The sequence below is a fragment of the Rhea pennata genome, chromosome 10, assembly GCF_028389875.1.
Source record: "Rhea pennata isolate bPtePen1 chromosome 10, bPtePen1.pri, whole genome shotgun sequence".
NCBI lineage: Eukaryota > Metazoa > Chordata > Aves > Rheiformes > Rheidae > Rhea > Rhea pennata.
This window is the reverse complement of record NC_084672.1, coordinates 7,931,722-7,956,898: the sequence shown is the minus strand read 5'-3', so window position 1 is coordinate 7,956,898 and position 25,177 is coordinate 7,931,722. Positions and strand designations below refer to the sequence as shown.

Here is a 25,177-nt window from a genome sequence, read left to right as displayed (position 1 = left end):
AATGTGATGCAAAATACAAAGGTTTCTTAGTTAGAAACCACAAAGTAAAAGGGGAGTGGGAGATGGAAAGGGATGTAACACAGTCAAAGCTGCAGCTAAAGCAGATCTGCTTTTTAACTGGGACGTACAGGGGAAGTGTTTTGTTCTGCTGCTTTTAAAAGCGCTCCCCCCCACCCCCATCTCACTAGGTCACACATAGCTCTGGCAGGGAGATCTTGGGAACGGGCTGCATCTGGTGGCTTTACGTGGCTTATATGCACGCACGCTCCTGCGAAAAGTGCCCGTAAGCTGTAGCCAGCCCTCGGCTGTCACGTCCGGCGTGGCGGCAGCCCGGCTGAGATCGCCTCCGCGGGGACAGCGCTCGCGTCCCTGCTCTCCAGCCGTGCCAGCAAAGCAGAAGAGCTGGTGCTTTCTTTAATACCTCCAGTGTCAAGGGAAGCCCCACACCTGCCCAGAGGCTGCCTCCAGCGGTGTACTGACCTTTCAAACACGTGCTTAGAGCAGAGGAGTGCTCCCTTCCAACCGACCGATGTGCCATCAAATTCGTCCATGTCTACCCAGAGCACCGAGGTCCTGTGTCCTTGGCTTGTCGTCTTGTCCTACATGTTCGTGCTGTGCCACTGCACACCCTCCCTGGGTTATGTCCCATGCCCAACTGGAAGGAGGATGTTTTCCTGCTCCTCCCACACTTTCTCCCTTTGGAAAAAGCTGGCTCTTTTTAGTCTCCGTGGAGGGTTCAGGTTCACAAACCACCATTCCAGGAAACACTGGTCACTAATGCAGTTACTTCTCAACGAGCAGGAGAAATTGTTGCCTCCAGCTCCCCACAATGAACTGGATATTTAAACTGGTCTCAGTCCCTCTTGCTCTGGTGCAGAGCATTACTTTAGTGTCCTCCAGACCTGGTTAAAGGGAGAAGAGCTGCACGGCGAGCACAAGATGGGAGACTCCTGGCATGAGTGAATAACGGGCTGAGCTCTCTCTTTTTTTTTTTTCCCTCCCTGACAATCTCCCTTCTCTTTCCATTTCACCACCTCTTCATTTAATGTTGCCAACTGTTCTGCAAAACCATCATCAGCCCTGTTTTTGCAGCCGTGTGACCTACTTTATCATTTCTTGCTGACTTACTTCCTTACTGAAATCACAAGCCTCGAGCCCACCCAAGCCATTCAGAGTTTCTCAGCTGAAGAACAAATCCAATTAGGTGGAAGAAAGCCTGGTTTTCATCCTGTCGGTGCCGCGACATCTCACTTCCTTCCACCCAGCCACGCTGCAGCGCGGATATCCCTGTCTCACAAACATTGCGGACAAGGACCCATCTGTATGTGCTGGTCCCTGCCCCTGCTACCCTGAAGTGAAGATGGGGAGAGTCCCCCCCCCCAATGCTGCTCCTGGCTCTCTGAGGTGTCCTCGCACTCCTCCTGACAGCCCTGGGGGTCCACAGAGCTCAGAAATCACATCATTCACGGCCTTTAAGTTCTAGCTGCTTGGGGAAGCCCACACATCCCATCGGCAGCTGGAGAAATGGTCCATGGCCATGCCAGGAGGGCACAACCTGTCCTTGTTAAAAAACTGCTGGCCCTTCAGCCAGGATACGATTTGCCGACCAGCAGCAAGTGCCGTCATTCAGCCACCGCATCGCACCTAAACCCTCCCCGCCGCTCTGCCCAGCGAAGACACGGTGGTTGTGCCCTTTCCCTCTTCCCAAGCAATGCTAGGCTCTTCCTCCCCACCCTGGCAGGGCCTCCTCTCCCCACTGCCCAGGACAGCGGGAGGGATGGCCTCGCGTTGCAGGGGATGAGGGCGAGGAAGACGGCGAGACAAGGCATACAGGTCAGCAGGAAAGTCCCTTCTTGTGTCCGACCTCTAACTACCAGGTAGGACAGACAGACGGCCCGCAGCCTTCTGCAGCCAGCCCCACACCAGTGCTTGAAGGAGCCGCTGTGGGAGTCCTGCCCCGGCACGGGCTGGGGCTGCTGCACGGTTGTGTTTACTCGCTGCTTGGGGCCGGTGCTCGCCGCGGTGCCCTCGCGCCCCGGGGACAGGCAAGTGCCGAAAGCCTGGTAAACACCCGTCACGCTGGTCTGGGTCACCGTCTGGAGGAGCCATGCAGGCAGACGCTTCCCTGCAGAGGTTTCTGACGGCTGCATTTATCCAGGCAGGGACGGGGCTGCTCTGCCCGCAGCCAAACGCCAGCGCGGGCCTGGCTTTCCTCCTCCTCCTCCTCCGCAGCCGCCGCTGCCCCGCAGGGCTGCAGCCCCTCCGGGGCTAACAGCTGCTCCCGGCTTTCCCACAGAGCTCCGCTAATGACTCACAGTTCCTGCACGGCTCTAATTAGACTCCTGTCTAATTAGACTTGCCAGTTTCACTGAGAAGATGCAGCTGGGAAGAATCGGCTCTTGGTGCAAGGAAGGGGGAAAAGAGCATCTGGAGCCAGTGAGCACCAGCGGCACAGACACCAGGCTGTAGTGAGAGGTCGGGGACAGCAGGGCTTTCCAGCAGAAATAAATACATCTGTGTGTGTTTGGCTGGGACAGGCCGAAAAGCAAGACAAGAGAGAAAAAAAAAAAAAAAAAAAAAAAAAAAAACCCTTAAATAAACTCCTCCAGGACTCAAGCTCTGCCCCATCTCATGAGCAAGGAACTGGCCTTGTCCCTTTGGGGAGTGCCTGGCAGAGGCACCAGGATGCCAGTCAGTCAAGAGCGAAGGTTTCTCTTCATAGCTGCCTTGAACAAGTTCATGACACACAAAAAGAGCCCCATGATGCTGCCAGAGCACAGGCCAGGGCTGCTGTCCCGAGCAGCGTCAGCCCAAGGCCGGCGGGAGCCTGTGGAAGGACAGATGGGAAAGTGGGCTCTGAAGCAAAGAGGTGGTGGTGGGGGGGGGGTATATCTAGAGATGCTGAGATAGCATGAGGGATGACAAGTAGCACCTAGGGCCTGTCTCACCACGCTCCCAGAGTGCTCCTTACAGCCTGCAACTGTGGAGGCTGCAATGCTGGTGTGAGAGCAATGCTTCCTCCAAACCAGCGTGGAAAAGTCACTGTTCAGCACTGTGCTTGCATGGAAAGAACCCATCGCCAGGCAAGTTAACTTACTTTATTGCTAAACTCAAGGCCAACACAATCACCAAGCAAGAGCTCTCACAGTCACAGCCCCAGCACGGCAGAAACAGGAGATTGGCATCTCAGGGAAGGGTGCCAGAAGTTGCATTCGTTACTGCTCCTTTTTGTTGCACCTTGTCCCGTGTTTGTTCTGTAGCCACATCTGGCACCTGTAACCAGGAGCCAGCCTGGGGATCAACCCGCCTTCACGTGTGTTCAGAGCCCGGTACAGCATGCTGCTGCAGGTCTTAATCTTGCACATGTAGACCAAATCTTTATAAGATTAAGGCAATGCATCTTGCATATCAGTTGCTAGTGTCAAACACTCTTTTGCCCTTAATTTAAACACGTGCCAATGCTAAACAAATCAACACACTGCAGCATTATCATCCTGCCAACTAATTAACAAAGCCCTGGTGCCCTCTGCGGTAACTCATCCCTTTACTATCCACTGTGTGGTTGAACACAAGGTATCTCATGCTAAACTAATTAGGATTTGGCCTTTTGTTTTTTTAAAAAATCTATTAGTTTAATTATAAAAAAAGTAAAAGATACCACTAACGTCTATTTCTGAAGAAGCTATTCCACACCTATCCATACTCTTTTTAGAGGCAGATTAAGTGTAAGGACCCTCTATGAGCCCTTCTGGTTGAACGTGCTAGTGAAAAATCCAGTCTTGTCCAGATGACCTGCCACATGGCCAAGCTGAGCTCTGCTGGGCCTTTGCTCTACCTCTGATTGCTAAGGAGAAGTCGGCGCTAGGCAAGCCCAACTGGACCTGGTATGCTCAGAAATGTATCACTCCTGCTTGGATCATCTAAAATAATTGAGCCATGTGCCTTGAAGAGAACATCCATTTCATCATCGTAGCCCTGCTGTAACAGCTCAGCGTATTAATCATGGATGAACCTGTGGAAAGTTGTGTTTAGTTATTCATATCGACACATGTAGACGGCCAGGAAAGATGAGACCTTAATTTCTTCCTCTGCAAAGGCAATTTGCATTGCCCAGGCTCCCCTCTGGCCTGGGGCAATAGGAGTGATTTGGTTTGCGCCCGGCAGGACAAGCAAAGCTCAGGCTGCTCCAGAGCCGGGTGCTCTGCTTGCTCTGCACCCTGGCCCTTCGCTGCTGGATTCCACGAGACTCAGCAAGAATTTTGTTTCCTGCTACATGTGATTTGCAGTCGCTAAATACCCTCTTCCTCCTCCCGCGACAGCCGCTCCTTGCATTGCAGCAGCACGGAGAGCCGCTTCTGCCAGGCAGCGGCGGCAGCTCGCGGTCCCAGCCAGCGGCGGGCAAATCCATCGTTTCCCTACAACAGTGCGAGGCCTTGGGGCCGCCCGGGGCCCCGTGGCGAAGGGGGGTCCTCGCCCCCGCAGCGAGGCTTCCTGCGCGAGCCCCGCTGCAGGCCGCGATGTGCAGAGCGGAGGGGGGCCCAGAGGAGAAAGTGCTCTTTGAATGCCAAACGCGGGCGCCTTCGTGTCAGAGAAAGCTTTTGTTTGCCTTGGTAAATAAGTGAGCCGGGACTGCAAATAAAATGAGGATTAGCAGACAGCGTTAGAGATAAACAAACGCTTTCATCTCCTGTCATCGCCCATCTTACATCAAGGCTTCGTTGCAGCGGGTAGGTTTGCGTGCACGGACACGACGCAGCTGCTTAAAACAGCACATGCAACACAGACGTGAGACGGGGAAATAGGTTTTGTGGTGCTCTGCTGGCTTAAGGGGCAAAGCAAGACGGGCTGGCATTTCCTAACGCCTCTAAGAAATAACCCAGTACCACCAAGCCATGCTCATGCCAACAGCCTCAAGGCTTTGGTCACTGTCTCTGCTTGTCCTCAAGCGTCCCTTCTCCTTCCCCATCTCACCGCTGAAGACAAGTACAGTAATAGATCTAAATTAAACAGTTTGCTTCAGAAGCCACATGCAGAGCTTAAGAGGCCATGGATGCAGGTCTTGCTGCTGCTCCACTGGGCGGAAAGGATGCTGAAGCCCCTTGTGCAATTAAGGGCACGTAGAGCCAGCTGGGATATGGATGAAAGAAAATTGGAGGAGAAATTTGAAGCATTGTGCCCTGCCGTGAGGGCTCATCACAGCTCGATGATCAGCACGCGACCGGTTCGTGCACACTGAGTGAACTTCGGCTCTGGGCTTTTGGCACCCTCTTCTGCCTGGACTGAAGCCTACCAGCATTGGGAACATAAAGTACCTTCTCCCCAGGGGACAGCCATGACCTTAGCGCTGGCTAGGATACATCTGCGGGGCCGCCTCCTTCCTGGGGAAGTGGAACCGTGTAAAGCGCGTTGCATCTGGGACGCAGAGACCTCTCCTCTCTCCCCAGGTCCACCCCGCCAGGAGACCTCGCGCCGCTAGTTCTTGCTGCCAAAACGTGGACAAAGCATCCCGCAACCTGAGTCGGCTCGGTTTCGACTCGAGCATCTAGCAATTTTTTGCAGGTTGCAGAAACTATAGGCCAGAAGATCGCATACCACAGCCATCGGACCGCTGTTTATCTCAACGTTCAAAGCCTGCTTAAGTGGCTGAGGCAACAGCTCTGACACTTCCTCTTCTTGTAAAAAGATGAAAAGCCCCATGGGTGTCTGTATGTGTGTGTGGGAAAAGTCAAATATCATTATGGCCATACAACCTTAAGCAAAATGTAAATCCTCTAAGAGAATGAAAATAAGTTAAAGGAACCCGAGAGGTGCACACTGGAATTCAGATGACAAAAGTAATGCAAACATTCAATTACAGGTAGGGTTACAGCTATTCACTCATGCAGTAAAGTCAACAGCAGAAATACCAAAGCACGGGAAATAAATTGGACAAAACATTCAGACTTAAAATCAAATTTATTTAGAGGAAAAAATGACTTTACAAGAGGTTGATGCTGATAACTAAAAAGGAAGATAAATAAAAGCTTGTTACAAAACCTAATGGTTTCTGGCAAGTTACAGAAAAACTGAAGAATTTTACAGTCAATAACCTGCTCACTTTTTACATAATTACAAATTAACATACAGCAATTAGGTTTTACCCTCTTTTTTTTTTAAAAAAAAATCTTTTTTCCACTTTTAATTTTTTAAACTTTTTTCTTTTAATGGATTCAACATGAAAATGCAAAGTATTTTATTTATTTTTTTAAGAAACAAAAGCAGAGGTATATCAAGTTATTATAATACACCTCCTCAATGTTCTGGGAATCACTCAAGTGCATTTCATACTAGCACAAAATAAACACCAAGCTAAACTTTAACCATAGGCGAGCTGAACTGGACATAGATTTTCTGAGTCAGTGTTTAATATTGATAAAGAAAATAGTAAAATACTTAAGAGCAGGGCAGTGATTGATACCTATAGACAGTTTAAATACATACAAAGCTCATAGCTGTATGCAAAGCAGTGAATGTCATCCTGGCCCCCCCTCCCCCCAAGCGATGGAAGCAGAATATATTTGGGCGAAGCATCAACGTCAGTGAGACGCGCGTGGAAAGAAAGGGCAGAGAGCCCTTAAAACGCACGTGGGCAGGGAGCTTGCATTAGCGCTTCCCGTTACCCAAGAGCAGGAGGTGTAGGAGACTGACCCAGTTCAGCTCGCCTATCTTCAAAGCTTAGCTACGTTGCCGGATCAAGAACGAACCATCGACTGCTGCCCCTTCTGACAAACGAAGCAAGAGCTACGAGCGCTAGGGGAGGTTTACTCAAAAGGGTGCCTTAAATTACGCTAAATTCCCAAACCTGGCCAGCAGGCAGAAAAATTTCCAGAGTTCTGGTTAACAAGGAATGTTTGGTTGGATTTAAGCAGGTACTCTCCTGTGCCCGCTGCTCAGTTCTCCACGCGCCGTGCCACGGGCGTCCTAGCCAGCTTCCTTGCGACTTTGGCACCTGATGAACCTCTCTGACTCGGTGGCGTCTGCAAGGACTGGATTTGGGTATCGGTGCAGCAGCGCCGTCAAGGTATTCTAGCGCCGCAAGGAAGGTGTCAAGGTTATCAGGCTCCACGGACGCTCGCGCCTGGGAAAGGCGGGACAGATCTGCTCAAGCTCATGGCATTACTGTGCTTCTCAGCAGTGGTCAAGCTTCAAGAGGGAAAAAAACCCAGGTCACTCGATGTGGGAGTGAGTGCTCCCGCCGCAGAGATGGCACCTGGAGATCTCTGAGTGGCTTGTACAGTAAATAACTTAGTGCACGGGAAGGGCCTCACTGCACTGCACTCGGTTGCATTCTCCTGCATCTCTTTTGCTCTAAGTTTCTCCCAAGCAGGGAGAAATGGTTCCAGTGCGTGGGAGGCGATACTGATGCTAGCCTGGCTTTCCACAGCAGGATGGCCGCTTTTGCCCTTGGGGTGTGAGGTGGGGCAGCACCAGGGAGATGCACACAGAGGGAGCAAGTGATGGCCAAACACCACATCGGGAAAGGGCTGGTGGCTAACCCTGTCTGCAGTGGGACTGCAGTCATACTCGTACTCATGCTGACCTAAAACTACGTGAAAAAGCTTGTCCTTTCCTTCTCTTCTCCCCCAGGCCGGGCAAAGCCAAACCAAAGCCAGGTTTCCCAGTGGCTACCCTCAGCTTGGATTGTGCGGGGGACGCAGAGCCAGAAGTATTTAGAAATCTGATTGTCTCCACACAAGCAAGATGCAAAGGGACAAGACTAATTCCATTTAAAGTGCTTTATGGCATCAGACTGACATAAAGGTACATGTTGAGATGAATGCTTCACTGGAAAGAGCCTAAGACCAACCCCATTCAATTCCTTCTTGTCTCAAACCATTTGCAACAGCTACTCTCTGCTCTCTGGGGTATCCTGATACCCTCACTTAATACTGATCACTTTTGTACTTCTTCCTAGTCCATGTCCTTGCTGCACTGCTCATTGAAACCCCTTCTGTTGGGTAGCAATGAAGACTGTGCAATGTAAAGGCCCATGAGAAGAAAGTCCAATTTTCCCCTCTGTGAAACAGTAGCAAAAAAAAAAAAAAAAAAAAAAAAAAAAAAAAAAAAAAAAAAAAAAAAAAAAAAAAAAAAAAAAAAAAAAGCTTTTAGGGCCCTTGCATGGTCCTCTTCTTTCCTCAATATGGACTTTAGACAGACATTTTTGAACCTATCTGTTCTGTGTACCAGAAACCCAGGGCAAAAAGGGATGAGTTGGGTACTCTGAAGGGACTGAGGGACTGGCCATGGGAACCAGAGAAGGTGTCAGGCTGGGCTGAGGAAATAACATGTTTTCCAGAAATGAAAAATGGGTGCCAATCACACAGCTGAAGCAAACACCATTTTAAGGCCGGGAAAAGGAAAGGCTTTGGTGCTGTGAAACTGGGGCTCTTCTCTAGCAGACAACCATAGGCATTCTCAAGGGATCAGAGTAGGGCTCCAACTCCAGGAACCAAAGTGAAGCCTTTTCAAAGAAAACTGGAGATAAAAAAAAAAAAAGAAAAAAAAAAGTGGCTAGAAAAATAAAAACAAGCCTGCACCTTCCTAAAGGTGAAAGGAAAAGGAAGCAGTGTGGGAGTCCCATTCAAATAGGGGTGCCTCATTCAAACACAAAGTGAATCATGCTCTAATGTACATCCCCCCCAGGGATGACAGATGTCTGCCCACCAGAACTGAAGACAAAAACAGCTTTGATATGCAATATTTCTGGTTCGTATATTTTTGATTCAAATCATGGGGACCACAGGAGCAACTTAGAAAATGCATTTTTTGCTTAGGGCACTGAATGCTCTTTTTTCTTTATACAGGTCTGTATATTCTTTATACAGAGATAGTCAAGCCAAAGACTCAGCCCTTCTGCTCTGGTTCACATCTCCCTTTTGACACCCTTCTCAGAGCTATGGGACATAACCTTGTTTCACAAATTCAAGACGTACTAGGACTAGGGAAAAGACAGTGGGATGAAAAGAAAACCTTGTACTGGCAAAAGCTATTACAGACTCAGAGGAACCTTCCAAAATATCAGGGAACTGATCTATGTTTATGCAACAGTAAATGAGCCATGCACTGGTTTGGAAACAAAAAACTTCAGCTTGGCACCTTCATTTTCGCAGATGTACAAACAGCAGGGCAGAAGTTATTTTGTTAAATTAGTGCTTTTCTTGTTAAAAAGATAACACCACAACATCAGCACACGCCTCCTTCAGCTCCTTTCAAGTTCAGGAGAAGACTTGCTTGGATCTCCCTGGACAATCGATCAGACCCTCACCTCATGGGAACATGCTCTGTGTTTGTCTTTCCCTTTGCCTCCAAGCAGTATGAGAAAACCTAAACAAAATAGTTAAAGAAGGAAACTGACTGACAGCAGGAGTCTTGTCTGAAGTCACCACTTCTCTTTCCAAACTTTTCTGGCCCCAAAATGCTCTGCCTTAAAGAAAGCTCTCAGTTGAAATTCTGTTAATTCTGCGAATGGCATAGACTGCTAAGCAGCACTGTCCAAACCATATTTTTGCAGGAATCAGAGAGATAAGAGCATTGGGTTACCAATCTCTTGGTAAAAAAAAAAAAAAAAAAAAAAGGAAGAAAAAAACCCCTAAACCAACCCCCCCCCAAACAAAGACAAAATAAAAGTAAAACTAAAAAAATAAAACCAAGTAAACTTTTTTAAAAAAGAACTCTTTCAAATAAACAGAAAGATAAATATTTTTGCAAGCCCTGCTTGCAATTAAGAACAAGCACCAAATAATATTAAAAAAGCAAAATAAAAATAAATCTCAAACCTCTTTCCTTTCTTCCTTTTTTTTCTTTTGAGTCGCAATAGTTTAGAGAGCTTCAAAAGAAAGTGGGCTTTTCAGGACTCTCGTGCTGATCAAGGCAGACCAATTTAAGTACCCATCCCACTGACAATGCTGCTGCTACTCCTTAGCACTGAACTCTGAAAACTGCTGCACGGGATTAGCTTGTGAGAAGCTAAAGAGCAAACTGAAATCAAATGAAAGTGCAAGAAAAAAGTGGGTTTTTTTCTTTCTTTCTTTTTTTTTTTTTAATGTTAAACTAGGAGGAGAGGAAATGCATTTGACAGCTTCAAACTGTTTAAGCAAACCTTTGAGCTATTTGAAGCTGATAGCATCTCATAACCATTTACAAATCCACTGGGGCAAGTCCCCCGAGAGGGTTTGGAAGAACAGTAACTTTGGAAAAAGTCTGGCTTGCTGCATTCCTCCTCCCCTGTTGAATACATCCCCCTATTCAACAGCTGTATAAACACGTCGCATTCGGCATCCCAAGAGCTGTCCGCGAGCTTGCCTGCACGGACACTGCTCACCGGAGACTGCGCAGCGATGGACACGGACCTACTGTGCTGGGCCTTTGGACCTGTCGCATGGGGCTTTGTCCATAAAAATAGATTTTCTCCCCAGTAATGGTTCCTAAGTGCACAGTATTGTACAGGCGTAGGAACTAGGAGCTGCCTCTTCCCCAAATCACTTCGCTCGCAGCGCTCAGTCCTTTGACCTGTGATGTCTTTACCGAAGTACTTGGATATTGCTCTCGTGTCCTTTGGGGTTAGAAAAAAGCTAGAAAAGCCAACAAAATCCAGAGAAACATAAGCCCAGTCGTAACGTAAAAAGCATGGGAAGGATAAATACAGATAACAGAACAAAGATCCCTAAAAATGTATTTTTGGCCATTTCTCCAGTAAGTTACCAGGTTTGTATGAAGAGATGTCAGATGCAAATGGAGAAATATATTCTGGCAAAAAAAAAAGTCTTAACTTACAGAGTAATGGGAAGGAATGAGCTGGAGTTCAGAGGGATTGCTTAGAAAAGGCTGTTTTGAGCTGTTCCCACTTGAACCCTATTCTGGGTCCCTGGGGTTGCCTCACAAGCTTAATGAACTTCTCTCTTCTGCATCATTTTAAACACACCCAAAGACATTCTGCTTGATTTTGGAAGCAGTTTAACATTTAGTTTCTCTGCCTCGCTCAAATCTTTTGAAAATTCTTTCTATTTTATGTTTTTCCTGAATTTTAGGCTTTTCCTGAATTTTTATTTTTTACACTGTTACTGTTTCCTGGTACCTTTCTGAAACGTGCCACATCCCACAAGCACAAAAGGGGCGTGCAAGTCAATGGAGTTACAATCTGAGTAGTAAGGGCAAGATATTTAATATCTACGTGCTCCCTGAAAGTCATCAGGTATCATCTATCCCCACTGGCCGAGCTAGGCTTGGCTGGACAGACTGTAAGCATATCCCAGGGGATACATAGATACATATATGTATATATATATAGATATATGTATATATACAGTATATCTATATATGCCAGTGTGCACCATTCGTAGAATCCTAATCTTTTGCTAAATGCTTGGTTTTGGTTATGTTCCCCAGAAAAGGGGAATTTGAAGGCACAGACCCCTTAAGGCTATGTTCTCTCATCCCAACCGATTTAAATCAAGGTTTGCACAGAAAGGTGGCACTAGTTGCAGTGCAGTCAGCCTCCGCAGTGAGAATTCATGCAAAACCAAAGGAGAGAGAGAGGCCTTTTCCCACAACTTACAGACCTTTACAACATGTTTTATTTAAACCCCCTGGGTAGCTTGTCGGATGTAGGCACCAGAAGCACGCTGCGGAGTGGGCAGGAAGATGTCCACTGTACCAAAGCTGAGCGAGACCGCTGGGCAGAGGAACAGCCGTGGGCTTCGGCCCCAGGGGGGTCTGGCCGCAGCGCAGCGGGGGTGAGGTGTACTCCTGCAGATCTGGCACTGGTGCTCAGCAAAAAATCTCCTCACCCTCTGGCGGGGCTTCTGACGAGTGAGAATCTGGGGAGGGAAACCAAGCAGGAATTACTACAGGAATAATGGACAGCGAAGGACCCTGCACTCCGGGAAACTCCACTGCCCACCCACCCCACTGGGTGCCTGAAAAGACTGCTGGTTCTGTGACGAGTTTTAATGAAATTACATCCCATAATTGCAGAGCCTTCCTGTGCACTGCACATGCCAGCTGCAAAACAGCAAACCGGCAGAGAGTTGATAGGTGTTAGCCCATCATCGGAGGGCATGAGATCAAATTTCTTGTGGCTCACAGATCTGAGGTGCCCAACTGCACATGGTGCTGCTCCAGAACCACCACAGAAAATCACTGCATGGAGACAAGATGCAGTCGCAGCAGGAAAAGACGAGGCAACTAGAAGGGCTGCGAGTATTGCTCATAAATGGTAACGCACTGGCAAAGCACCCAGCAGTGCTGGAGGGGACGAGCAGGAGTACCCCAACCAGACCTTTGACAGCAGATGCGCTGACGCAGGGAACTATCCGCCTCAGAGCAAAGCAAGCTGAAAAACACAGGAAGAATGCGGTTTGTGAAGCTGCTCAGGAAGGACCAGGGAAGGCAAGGAGCAGAGAGTACTGCGTGTCCCTGAGACACCTCCCAGGGCTGCAGGACAGTGTCCTGCAGCAGCCACAGCCCACAGGAGAGACATGGCTCCTCAGATAACCCTCTGCTTTCTTTTGCAAAGGATGACACAGAGAAGACTGCTGTAAGCTAGGAACTCCACTTATCACATCTCATTTTCTCCATCCCTCCGTTTTACCATCCCCGCTCAAGGCTAGATTTCGTTGCCTCCCCAAATTTGCTGACTGAAGGGAAAAGCCAGCTCGATGACCCTGAAAACTATCTATGATCTCCTCTGACACTCACCAGATGGTTGGGAGCGATGTCCTTTGCCCTTTTTCTTCTTTTCTTTTTTCTCCTTTGGTTTGGCTAAACTGAAGAGGCGGGTGGGCATCTGGGGCTGTCCTTCAGCAGCCTTGTTAGTCTGGTTTGTTGTGCTGAGCAAATGGAAAGTGCTTTTCTCTTTGTGTGTCCTTGAAAGACTATTCCTTTTGGGGGAGACAGACAGTTCTGCATCAAAGTGCCCCTGTTTGGGAAGGGAAGGGCTTTTCTGCTTGGAGGAATCGTCGGTGTTGGGCAGGGAGGGGATTCTTGCAAGTTTGTCATGTAGATTTGAAACCTATAAAAGAAAAATAAGTGTTTTATTGGTGCATGAAAAGGGCTGGTAGGGAACATGGATAAGATGACATTTCCCAGAATGCTGACAGAGATTGAGCTTGCTATTTTCAACATCTAGCCCCATTGACCAGATAAAAAATGGTCCTCTATCCAGACAAAGCAATGAGAAAAGCAGCCCTCTCTGTTTAAGACAAAAAGACGAGGCATAAAAAGAGTAACACTCCAAAGTCTTTTGCTCCTACATGCACTGTGCTATGTATCAACAAGCCGAAGGCAAGTGTTCTGTAAGATCTCGACACTGGGACTCACCCTGCATCGTGCTCGCGTACAGACGGTGGCAGAAGGCCAAGGAGCAGCGTGCCTCTCCAGGAAGGGAACGCAGCACGCCGGCTCGGGGAGGCGTGTGTCAAAGGAAGCCTTCCCAAGCGAAAGATGAAAGTGAAATATTTTCCTGTTTTTTTCTAATGTCTGTCTCAGGATGTAATTGAGCTCTGATGCATTCAAAGGGAAGATCAAAACACCAGCTCAACAGAGCCTCACCAAACCCGCTATTAAGAGCTCTGAAACATCAGTAAGGTATCTGCCTCCAAAAGTTGCTTACTCTTCTTGATCTACCAGGCTTCATGGTTATACCTCTCAGCCTTTTCCATAGCTTTCCTATGCTCCTAATATGTATGTATATGCTTGATGCTGAAGCAACTTTGTTTTAAAAGTGGAAAGTTTCTGGCTTGGTCAGGAACGGGGGCTGTTAGGGAGCAGGTACCCTTCTGATCATTTGCTATTCAGAGTTCACTGTTGAGCTCCACAATTAGTCCATTCTGGCACCCAAAATCATTTCTGTTCCACAATCCAACATTTATAAACTAATTTTGCTACAGCTCAAAGCGAATTACATTCAGAATTAGTGAGTTATAAACAAGGAAATGATCAACAACAGACTTAAGGCTCAAATTCAGCACAAGTTTTGCAAACATGGCATGTTTTCCTCAGCCAAACTGCTGCACTGTAATAGAAAATAAACCCCAATTTGCTAAAAAATGCACAGTACAGAACAAGATCTGTGCATAGGCTTTTCTTTCTGGTCTGGGCAGCAAGATATTAGAAGCCTCTTGCACCAGAGCAAGTGACCTTTGCTTGCTGAGCCATGTCTAGCTGGCAGATACTCAGACTCCTCAGGACAGGGGCAATGTCCATCTATCTGCTAGATATCGAGAATGCTTTTGGAGGCTGGCATAAGCATGAACTCCAAACAACAAGGTCTTCCTCTGTAGTTATCAGTCCTTTATTTATAGGAGTTTGCAAGTGGTTTCTGTGACAGCAGAAGGGTGCAAGTAACCAGCAGCGCTTGCTCTGTTTCTGAGAATAAATTCTCACTTGCCTAATCGCACTGCAGAGCTGAAGTCTTGCGGGGTAAGGGTCATCACGAAATGCAATACACGCCTCCCTGGATTTCCTAGTGTGCTTTCCACAACCCAGCCACCTCTGTTCCGCCATTTGCCTAAAAATGGCATGGAAAAGTGAGCAGAGCACAGACGACCTTACAGGCAAGGCCTCCTGCAGAGACAAGGTGTTACATCTGTGCTCTTCCCTGGGAACCGTCAAGAAGCCTGAACACACAACGTTACATCAAGGCCATGCACATGAGGGGCACTTTTGGCCACTCTTAAGGTGCAAAAAAAAAAAAAAAAAAATGCAGCAATGAATATCATGTGGAAAAAAAAAGATAGTTTTAAAATCAGGCACTGTGTTTCTAGATCCAGACTTGAGTCCATCTATTTCTGCCCCACCTCAGCCAGCCCAGCAGCTGGCTGAGTGCCTGGAGAGAGGCGGCAAGCTCTCGACAGAGCACCGCTTCCCAGCAGCGTGGCTGCTGGCAGCATTTACCTGGTTGTGGTCAGGCTCTAACCGCGTTTGAGGTAATCGCTCCATGTCTCTCTTGAGCTGCTCCTTTTCCCTCTCCAGCTGTTTTTGTGCTGTACGAAGCCTCTCCAAGTCGAGCTGGTAGGAAGCTTTCTTCACCTGCAGCTCGTCCCGCTCCCGTTCGAGATCCTGACGCCCTCTCTGGACTTGCTCCTCTCGCTGGGCCAGGTGGGCCTCCTGCTCCGTCAGCTCTTTCTCTCGGGCTTCCCACTCCTTCTCTCGCCTCCGCTTCTCCTCCTGGTGCTGCGCCTGCTGCTTCTGCAGGTTGGCTAGCTCCTGGCGCTGCTTCTCCAGATTGCGCTGCTTCTCCTGCTCTATCAAGGAGTTCGGCCGGGAGAGGCTCCGCGTCAGCGCTCTCTCGCTCAGAGCCAGCTTCTGGTCCTCGATGAAGGTGTCCTGCTGCAGCACCACAGCCTAAGAGGGGAAGGAGGGAGAGAGAGAGAGAAATCACTGCAGCCCTCTCCACAGACAGCAGCTCCAGCGCTGAGCAGCTCACGGGGACACAGTGCTCAATCACTTCATCCTCTGGTGTACCATAGCCCAATGCTGCCGGTTTACTGCTGGGCAGTCAGAGGATGGAGTCATGGCAGGTTTTCTGGCATAGACTAGGTCTCAATCTCCCCCACCAGCTTCTCAAATTCAGGCTAGCTCTGATCTGTCAGCTGGTGGTTTAGGCAGCAGCTAATTCCTACTGCTCTGCCAGGACACTGCACTCCAGCCTGCTGCAGGCTGTTCAGCCATGCGGGGACAGGAAAGGCAAGTGGGCAGCAGGGATGGGAGTGAAGTGTGTGTCACCATTATCAGCCAACGGGATGTGCAATTTGGGCAAGCGACATGCAAAAGAGAAACAAATGGCTGGCCTACCTGCAAAGCACTGAGCAGCTTATGGAGGTTGGTAATGCTTTGGAGAACCTGCTGCAAGGAAACAAAAGCGTTGCTAGTTAGACCTCACTTGGGTGCCAAGACACCAGTAAAGCACTCTGCTCTCCCACTAGGACCCTTTGAATCTGTCTTACGAGCCAGAGCTTTGTAGGCGGTGGCCATCCTTCAACCCCGACTCCCCCCTTCCTCATGCTTCACCCTCTGCCGCACAAACCGGCCACAATACTTCTCTTGGACACCTCACGGAGGTGCTTAGCATTACTTTCCTCACTTTTCTAGCAATCAGTGCAGCAAGCTGTCACTTATCAACAACCCGTCTGCAGCCCCTGAAGTTCACAGACTGCTGTGGGGAGGAAACATGTGCAGCAGTGCTGACCTCGCGGGAGCTCGCGGGGTGTCTCCTTGAACTGTTTCCTGCAGCACCAACCTCCTCATGAATAAACAGAGCAAGTTGGATGAAATCTAAGTTCATTTCAAGTTTTCAGGAAAACAATTTAGACGCAGCTGAATGCTAACACAACGCGCACTGATACAGTGCCAAGAGCAAGCTGCTCTGGGGTGATGCTCTATTCCTAAACATATTTTTAGTCCAGCTACAAATTTTCCGAATCCTGTCTATCCTACAATTACTTTTAAGTCCTAAACAAAGACCTACCCCAAATCAATCGACAAAACCAGTAGTATTTGCAAGAGTTGTGTGACAGCTAGTATTAAGAGAACAACTTCTCATTCTGCCATTAATGCTAATTGGGAGTTATGAATGCATATCAATGAGAGAACATAAATCTAATTTCCCCAATTCACTGCACATGCAACATACAATTAAACTCCCTCTATCTGCAGATGCACAACAAATATAGTCCTGCACATCCTAGCAGTAATTAACCCTTGATGCCCATAATCAGCACATATCATCCTGCTAGCAAGCAGATGACAGTCAGTGAATTCCCTGTCTGAACATCCAAAGTTAAATAGAGGACACCATGGGTCTAGTTTGATGTATTTAAAAGTCTGCATGCACTTCAGCATATGAAATATATTTTCTCCTATGCTATCGCCTATCGAGACAAATTCAACTGGCATTTAAATGAAGGAAAAACATTCAGGCAACAGAATCAATTCTTACCTCATTATTCCTTTTCAACATGAACATAAGATTAGCATTTCCACCCTATGAAAAGATCACATAATTTTAATATGAGGACAAATGAGAAATCACAGCAAATGTGTTTTGAAGCACTTATGATAAGGACATTAAAACTCTCCCATTTTCCATTCTGGGACAATTCATGTATGTTTTTTAGGCAAGTAAAAATCATATAAAAGCAAATGTTAATTAGGGATCGTTTTGTAGTGATATGATGAACTGATCCACAGCAAGAATGGATGCAAGGTTATATTTGACCTTGACATTTCAACAATGATGCATAATTAAACACGTGTTTTAGTTGATCTGCAGACAGATGGCAGATAACCTGTGCCACAAAGGAGTATTATTCATTTCACATGGCTTTCAAGTGAGGATTTTATAGTAAAGTGGTTTTGACTACGCACTTCCAATTTTATTTCATTTTAAAGTTTTTGTGGTATGTCTAATCATAAAGAAATACCTTCTTTAAAATGCTGTCTGATTCTGTTCTCCGAAGGTCCTGAGCATCGTCGCCTTCGTCCCTCTCTCCACCTAAAGGAAGGAGTCAGCATTGACAATGGTTATTTAACATTTTAAGCTCAATGCGACTTTTTGCTAACAATTTCTCCACAGACTCAGTCATTAGAAACCTGCACCTTCAGAAAGACACTAGACTCCTCTTCCTAATTTCCCCTGGATGGCTCGTCAGTGCTCCCAAGCAAGACTGAAGCGATCGGCAGGGCTAAACGGGTTGTGGCCCATGCGCAGGCCAGCGCAGCCTGCTCCCGCGGCAGGGAGGCGGCCGCACGGCTCTTCAGTCTCCCACTTCTTGCCCAGCTGTGGGTGCCCTGCTGCATGAGAGGCGCTCCATGGGGGAAAACCCTAGCTTGCTCTGGTAACATCCCTGCTGCTTCTCTTTTAATGATACATAATGTAGCGCACACCTGTATCTGGAGCAGCGTGAAGGACACCATAGCTAGTCCAAAGGCGCTCTGCTCCCCTTTCCTGCAGACAGGCTTTGCTACGAAAACCTCAGTCCTCCTCACCGAGCTTTGCTCCTGTGCCTCTCTATCGGAGGAAAACTCCTCCCTGCCACTTCGCTGGGGCACAGAACAAAGGTGGGGAAGGTTATAAACCTTGCCCAAGGTGGCACTGGCTGTGAACAGTGTAGGGGGTGAGCTAGGCTATGAATAGCCTGAGGTTGTCCCATTTATCACTGCAACAGAGAGAGGCACAGCCCCAGACAAACCCCTCCAGCTCGCAGCGTGAATCTATTTGTCATTACCGTGACAAGGCCTGTTGGGAGCTTTGCAGCTTTCCAATGGCTGAGGAAATCTCTACATACTTCTCATGTCTGACTGTCTGGAGCTAAAGCTGCAGAAGGTCAGACAGGGGCCCCACAATCCCAAAGCTGAGAAACAGACACTAGCCCAGCACAACGGACAGTATCGGGAGCGTAAGTGAGAGCACAGAGCAAGGAATTCAGGGACGTGGAAGTTTCTGATGAGGGCAGCAAAGAAAGAGAGCATTGGGAAGCAGCCAGCTAGGCATCTGAGAGAAGCATTCGTCCATTTTTTGTGAGGAGACTTAACTGCAGGAGTAACATGCAGTTGTATGTGGGACACAAAAGCACAGGGAGCACAGGGATGGGAGGAGGCACTTCATTCAGCAATATCCTTGTGTGTCTGCACATGGAAGAGCATCATGAAAAAAATGATCTATAAGGAAGCCAAATGAGTTCCTGTGGCACACTGGTAAAGGAGGAGGGATGATTTAGAGCACGGAGAGAGAAGAGAGTCAGGAGTTCAGGTGTTTAATCCTTTCAGTGCTCTGGGTTTTTAATAACCATCATTCCCCCTGTACATATGCTCGCTTTCTCATCTGGTATTTGATCTATCTGCTATAATGGGAGGGGAGCTGGGAAATCAGAATTCACCAGCTGCTAGAGTCCTTCTGAAGCAAGAGGCCACAATTACATTATGTATTATTAACAAGTGCTGATATGCACACATTTAACTACTCACCCTTGGAGGCGTTCATCTGATGACTGTCAAATCCTCCAAAAGTTTCTGCCCGTCTAGGGAGAGATATGGGGCCAACTCCTCCTTCTTGTTCAATGGCGACACTGTTGACCTGCTGCCCAAGGGCACTGCCTAGGCTCCTGCTCACCAGGCCTTGCAGCAGTTCAACTGATAGGATAAAAAGCAACAATATCTCTCTTAAAGATCATCTCTCTTAAAGATCATCTCACGCTTTCCGAGCTGTTTGCTTCCCAAATGAGCTCAGGCTAGAAATTCACACACTTTTCAACACTAGGCATTATTTGTTCTACGGCCAAGGCAGGAACAGTGCATGTTCCCCCCTGTAAAAGTTCAGTCTGTCTGGGCATAAACTCCAGCATCTGGAGTTTTTCACTGGCTTACACCTCCCTCCCTTTCACTGGGCAATCTTGGTATGCTCTGACTACAGCATCTAATAATTTTTACCCTCTTTGGAAATCACACCAGAAAGCTGCCCAAGTTTTCATCTGCCCTTTGATTTACCAGTAGGCTTATTTGTCCCTTGTTGCACCAGGAATGCCTGCTGGAATCAGAGCCCACCTCTCATACTGTGTTACCCTGCTGAGACTGAAGTATTGCAAAAGACAGGAGGGTCCAAACTTCAGACAAGGATGAGACCCTGGGCCACCCCTGACCCCAGCTCACATTCAATGCAGGGTTGTTCTCTGTGCTAGGATGTCTTTTCCGCCCTCCTTCTAACAGCCATCAGTATCTGCTTCCTCTTCTGATCCCCATTCCACATCCCTAACACAATACTCACAATTGTGAGTAGCAATGTCTATCTATGCTCCATGCTGTTATCCATTAACTGAGAAAGAGATGACTCCCCCTGAAAAAAACGTGCTTGAGAACTGAAGGATTCACTACGAGTCGGATGTGTGGGTTAGTGTAATTAATGTGCATCCTGGGCTTGCTCACCTTCATTTATTGCACTTTTCATAAGGGCTTCTCCTTTTGGTGCCTCCTCTGTATTGGCTCTGAACAGCACTCTGGAGCCTGGCAGGTCGTCTTGCACAGAGCAGTCTGCCATGTCCCTGAAAATCTTCTCCTTTTCCTCCAGCAAGATGAGGATCTGCTTATCCTTCTGCTGAAGTTGCTCTGACAGGGTGAACAGAAAACAGGAGATGAAGACAGAAAATAAAAGCTTCAGCAAAGAAATGAAGTGATTCTTGAGATAATGGCCCCATCTAGTGGAACATGATGATACAGCCCAGAACACCATACAGCAAGAGCATTCAGCAAACTCGGAAATGGGATGCACAGAGAGGGGCAAAACAAGGATTTCAGTTATTTGCTGGGTGCAGGATTCTCACTCCCATTAAAAACTCACAGTTCAACCAAGCTCACAGAAAAGGGCCACAAACCCCACCACTACAATTCCTGAAAAATTTTCAGGAAATACCCCCAGCTCTTTTCTGTACTAGGAATTTGTTTACCTTTCAATTCTCTCACTTTTGTGTCTGACACTCTCTTTTCCAATTCAGACTCACTAGGGACTCCTTCATCTTCATCCTTATCCCTGAACGAGAGAGACATGTCTCAATTACTACCATAATATGACCATGTGCAACAGCCACCCCGCCAGAACAGTTTAGTGGCTTACATGGTGTTTATTGTGTCTTGAATGATCTGTATCCAGCTGCTACGCTCTTCTTTGGAGCTGGCATGGACTTCTACCATCTCAGGATCTTTGGCACCCACGCTGATCAGGAACAAACCCTTCTCTTCATGAGCCACTTCTCGTACAATCAGCTTCTTCAGGGAGATCACAGTGGATTTCTGGTCCTTCAGATGGAAAAATGGGTGAGGAGGGCAAAAAGTACCAGAGTTTTCAGATATAAACTAGCATTCAAAAGATCCCAATACCAACACAGTTACTTCTCTCAGACTGTAAACGTTTTCTGAAGCTATTGGTTAATTAAAAAATATAGCATTTTAAGGATAGGACTTTGCCTTCCTCTATCAATCTGGCAGGAAAAGCCATTTCACTTTCTTCCAACCCAACAACAAATTAATTTAAAATTGGCTTTGTGGCTCTGCAAAGCTCTGTCGTATTTTGCTCTACCTCCAGCAGACCTTTTACTCATCTCCTCCTGCCCACGTTCTCTACTCTGTCATTAATATCGCAGCTCCTTAAACTTAGTGAAGCTTGCTAGCGCCTGCTTCACATACATTATCTTGGCAAACGCTCCCTAGGATGGAATGATATCTTATTTTCAAATCCCACAAAAGCCCCACTGTTCTCAGACGCTTACAACCGACTCCCACGACAGACAAGATTTTGAGGGATGCATGGCGTGTGCTATGGGCCCTGTGTAATCAATCCGCTTAGGTGAAAGCTCCCCCTGTGTAGGGCACTGAGTTTGTGCAGATCATTGAGAGAGATGGAATAACAGACCACTGCTTTCAAAAAATTTGTTCAAAGGGTGAAAAGAACACAAAGAACAGAAAGCCTAAACCATGTCTGCAAGGTCCAACTTCAACAGATCCAATTAGGTACTAGATTGTCCTGAGCGGGTCAGTGTGCTGGGCCCTTTTATGAGGGCTGCCTTCAAAAGCTAAACACATTCAGTTTCGTGCATACAAATATATGCCTCTGACATGAATATGTAAGCTGTTCTGATGAATTTACTGCAGCGGCAGGCTTTTTTTCCCCCCTTAGCAGTTCACAATGTATTAGGACATTTTCTTCTGCTAAGATTTGTTTTTACAATGTTCACATTATCCTATTACCCGCCCCCCCTCCCCCACCTCAATCACTGCTTCAATTTGCACAAACTGAAAAGGAGTAAGTGTATCAAAAGACAGGCATATATTCTAGGCCAATTATTAGCTGTGCCAAGGCACTTCAGAAATCACTGAGGGGAGGTGGGGAATGAAGACATGTTTTCCAACAGAAAAAGAATGGAGTCTGCTCAGGAAACAAAACGGTTATAAGCAACGTAAACCTAAATGCCAAGAAAACTAAGTTGTTTAGCAGGCAGTGGCTGGCTTCACTACAGGACACACATCAAGGATCTTTAAAATAGAAAAGGAAGGAAAAGAATATGCCGAAGCCTTACCAGTGAGGCAAAGACATACTTCTGGTCCTTCTCCTGAAGGAATACGAGCATGTCAGAGAGGAGAACAGCCTGGACTTCTGCAAAAGAAAAGGAATACCAGATGGTATAAACTCCCACTCCTAAACAGCTTTAGCTTTTCATAACACTGATGTCCTAGCTGTTGGGGAGCTTTAGGGCTGTTTCTGCAAATCCTAGAAGCGAGACCAGTCTTCTGTGCTGTTTGTTCTCCTGGTTGGCAGGAGCAGTAGCTGCTGCAGCAGCAATACGAACAGCTCATGGAAAGGCAGTGTCAGATTAACTTTGAAGCACTTCTTCGTGGTAGGGAGAACTATACCTGAGAAACCTCCAGGACTCCTACCTCATTCATCTAAACTTCAATGCTCCTCTCCAGCCACAAGCTAGCTGACAGTTGTGGCAAGACAGAAGAGCGAAAGCTAGAGACACTTATTGAACATAACCACTGTTTTCTCAAACAATTAATATTTTGGTCCTTGAGCAAGAGGTCTGCACAAGAAGTTTGGGGTTTTATGGTTATCTTGTTGAGAGGTTTGCGGAGCACAAATTATCGTGCAATAACAACATTTGTCAGCTGTAATTTCTTTCCCAGGAAATACTGACTTGAGGAACCACTACTAACTCCGCTCAAGGACAAACACAACTCTTGGTAAATCCAAGGGGAGTTAATGGAGTCTGCATGAGAAACAGGACCTGGCTTTCTTTCAGAGGAGAAGAAAGCACAACATGGAACGAACAGAAAATTTTAAACCAGCATACAGACTTTTCTCAAAATACACATACAGCCTTCCAAGTCTTCTCATGCTATATCAAAATAAGTTTGCACAGTAACTACTAAGTATAGTGTTACCTTTATCCCTCAGTACCAAGAGGTTTTTTTGTAATATACTTGGGAAATTTTGTGACAGAGATGAAGCAAACCGAAAAGTTAAACCATCCCATGGGTAATTCTTTCCACTCTGTTTTGGCAAGACATAAACCATCTCAGATAAAAGAATCAATAAATTTTTATCAAAGCTGAAAAATGATCTAAAAGCTCTTTGGAGGCTTGTATAGGTCTGTATTTGACTCCATTCTCCCCTGTCGTTGTATTTTCTGTGCCCTGTGCAAGAGGGGAAATGCTAAAATCCTCCAAGGAAAGCTCTTCCCATGCTCCTCTTTGCAACATTTCAAATCCCATAAAATAGTGTGTCTGAACTGGGTACTCTCCTACTGGACTCTTCGGCTTGTTCGCAGGACCTGCTTTTGCTGGGAGCTTATACTACAGACTGAGGTAAGGAGGGCTGTGATTTAGGAATGCAGATGCAGCCTTTACTTATCACAAGATTTTGCAACAGCAGCACGACTTGCTCCATCCACCACCTAAAGTCAATAGTACTCTTGGGAGCCTAAGAAAACATCTGTAAACTTCCTGTTCCCAAAATCTCACAATAAACATTATCCTATCTGGAATTTAGTGTATTGTTGTCTCATTGCACAGCATAAGACCAGCTACCAGACTCTGGTATGATGGTTTAAACAGCCGATGCTGGAAGTGACAGGAACAAAATCCCAGTCTTTGTGACAAGTCTGAAACAGAGCATCATCCACTGTTAGCACTACTGTGGTCCCAGCTTAAGGTCTCCTTGGGAGATTTAGTGCTTAATTCAGTAGAGAACATCATTGCAATGATTTGCTCAGTAGAGTAATACACTTCAGAATAAATTATCTCCATTAGACAACAAACAAAAGCAATTCAGAAGGTCCAGTAACTAATAATACACATGAAACAAAGTTTGAGGAAGCTGCAGGGACACCAGAGCCCCCACATTCTCCTCACTTCCCCCCTGAGTGCAGTGCCAGTATGCCTCAGCAGCTTAAGAAGTCTTAGTATACTAAACGTCTGGGACATCACTCTGGAGAAGTAGGTGGGGGCGGGGATGTCATACTGAGCCTGAACAGCACTACCGTAGACCTTTAGAGCAAAGGAGATGCAATGCTGCTTGTGGGTAGAGACACTGGAACTTGAGGTTTCTTTTTAGCCGCAGCATGTGCTTCCGGAATCATTGCACATGCGTGTTTAGGGCAGGGACATGACTTAATACTCTGGGTAACTTTAGCCTCATAATGTTCTCATGGCTCAAAGGATCCACTGGCAATTACGTTCCTTGGCAGACACACTAAGACCTCATTCCCTTGTGAGCCTTTAGCAAGCATCCAGTCATAGGGCAGATAAACAGCTATCACCTCAGAAACAGCCCAGGGTATCAGAAATGCTAGGATGGAGATTGAATCCAAAGCAGGTAGAAAACTACTTTCAAAATCTCTCAAAGTAGAAGAATAAATAATTGCCAGGGATGGCAAGTCTGAAGGGGAATCCTACCCCAACAACTGCAAGGCAAGATATTCTTACCTTTCAACCGGCCAGCTGCATTTTTCAGTGAAACAGGCCCATCTCGGATCAGCTTTCGATGCCGCAAATCCTCTTTTGCAAACATCTGGCCACTCTTCATCCTCATGATGGACTTGCTATCTGTCCGGTTGTAAATCTCATCAAGACGCATTTTCTTTTCATAATTGCTGACTTTGCTATTGACTGCAGCAATCACATCTTTAACGAGGTTTAATGACTGAGTCAAGTCTTGATGTTCCACTTCATTTTCTTTGAACAGAAACAGAAACATCTTCATCTCATTTTGTCCTTGTGTGGATTCCAACTTGCCACTTCTACTCTCTTTTTTCTTTCCTCTATCTCAAATTCCTGTATTATAATTTTTAAATACTTTCCTGAGACAAATTACATTTCCCTCCTTTATGGAGAAATTCACAAGCCCTTTTGGACATATGGTTGAGGTTGGGAGCTATTCCAATATGCTCTGTATACAGACAGTATATATAAAACACACAAATTGACCACATATTTCAGCCATTACCCAAGAAAATAGGCTGAGAGATTTCCCAGTCTAAGGCTGTTACTCCATAATTATCTAGGGATAGATTCATGTTTGCTAAATCAAGGAAGCCAAATAACTAATCCTGAAAGGAGACATGAAACCCAGTCATTTAATTACAGTAGTACTAGG

General features: G+C 46.8%; 1 protein-coding gene across 3 annotated transcripts in view; it reads right to left on the bottom strand.

Moving 5' to 3' along the window:
• Positions 1–11,164: 11,164 nt before the first annotated feature.
• The window catches only part of AKAP13 (A-kinase anchoring protein 13), a 70,538-nt gene continuing 56,525 nt past the window's right edge, over positions 11,165–25,177 (bottom strand). For all 3 annotated transcript variants that reach the window (XM_062584250.1, XM_062584251.1, XM_062584252.1), the window contains 13 exons: positions 24,508–24,756; positions 22,101–22,177; positions 20,642–20,823; positions 20,475–20,557; positions 19,957–20,136; positions 19,003–19,167; positions 17,460–17,530; positions 16,976–17,020; positions 15,832–15,882; positions 14,932–15,381; positions 12,736–13,048; positions 12,317–12,370; positions 11,165–11,855 (listed from right to left, as the gene is read on the bottom strand). In XM_062584250.1, coding sequence (XP_062440234.1) covers positions 11,806–11,855; positions 12,317–12,370; positions 12,736–13,048; positions 14,932–15,381; positions 15,832–15,882; positions 16,976–17,020; positions 17,460–17,530; positions 19,003–19,167; positions 19,957–20,136; positions 20,475–20,557; positions 20,642–20,823; positions 22,101–22,177; positions 24,508–24,756 — 1,970 coding nt within the window. In that variant the 3' untranslated portion in view covers positions 11,165–11,805. The remainder of the gene's footprint in view (positions 11,856–12,316; positions 12,371–12,735; positions 13,049–14,931; positions 15,382–15,831; positions 15,883–16,975; positions 17,021–17,459; positions 17,531–19,002; positions 19,168–19,956; positions 20,137–20,474; positions 20,558–20,641; positions 20,824–22,100; positions 22,178–24,507; positions 24,757–25,177) is intronic.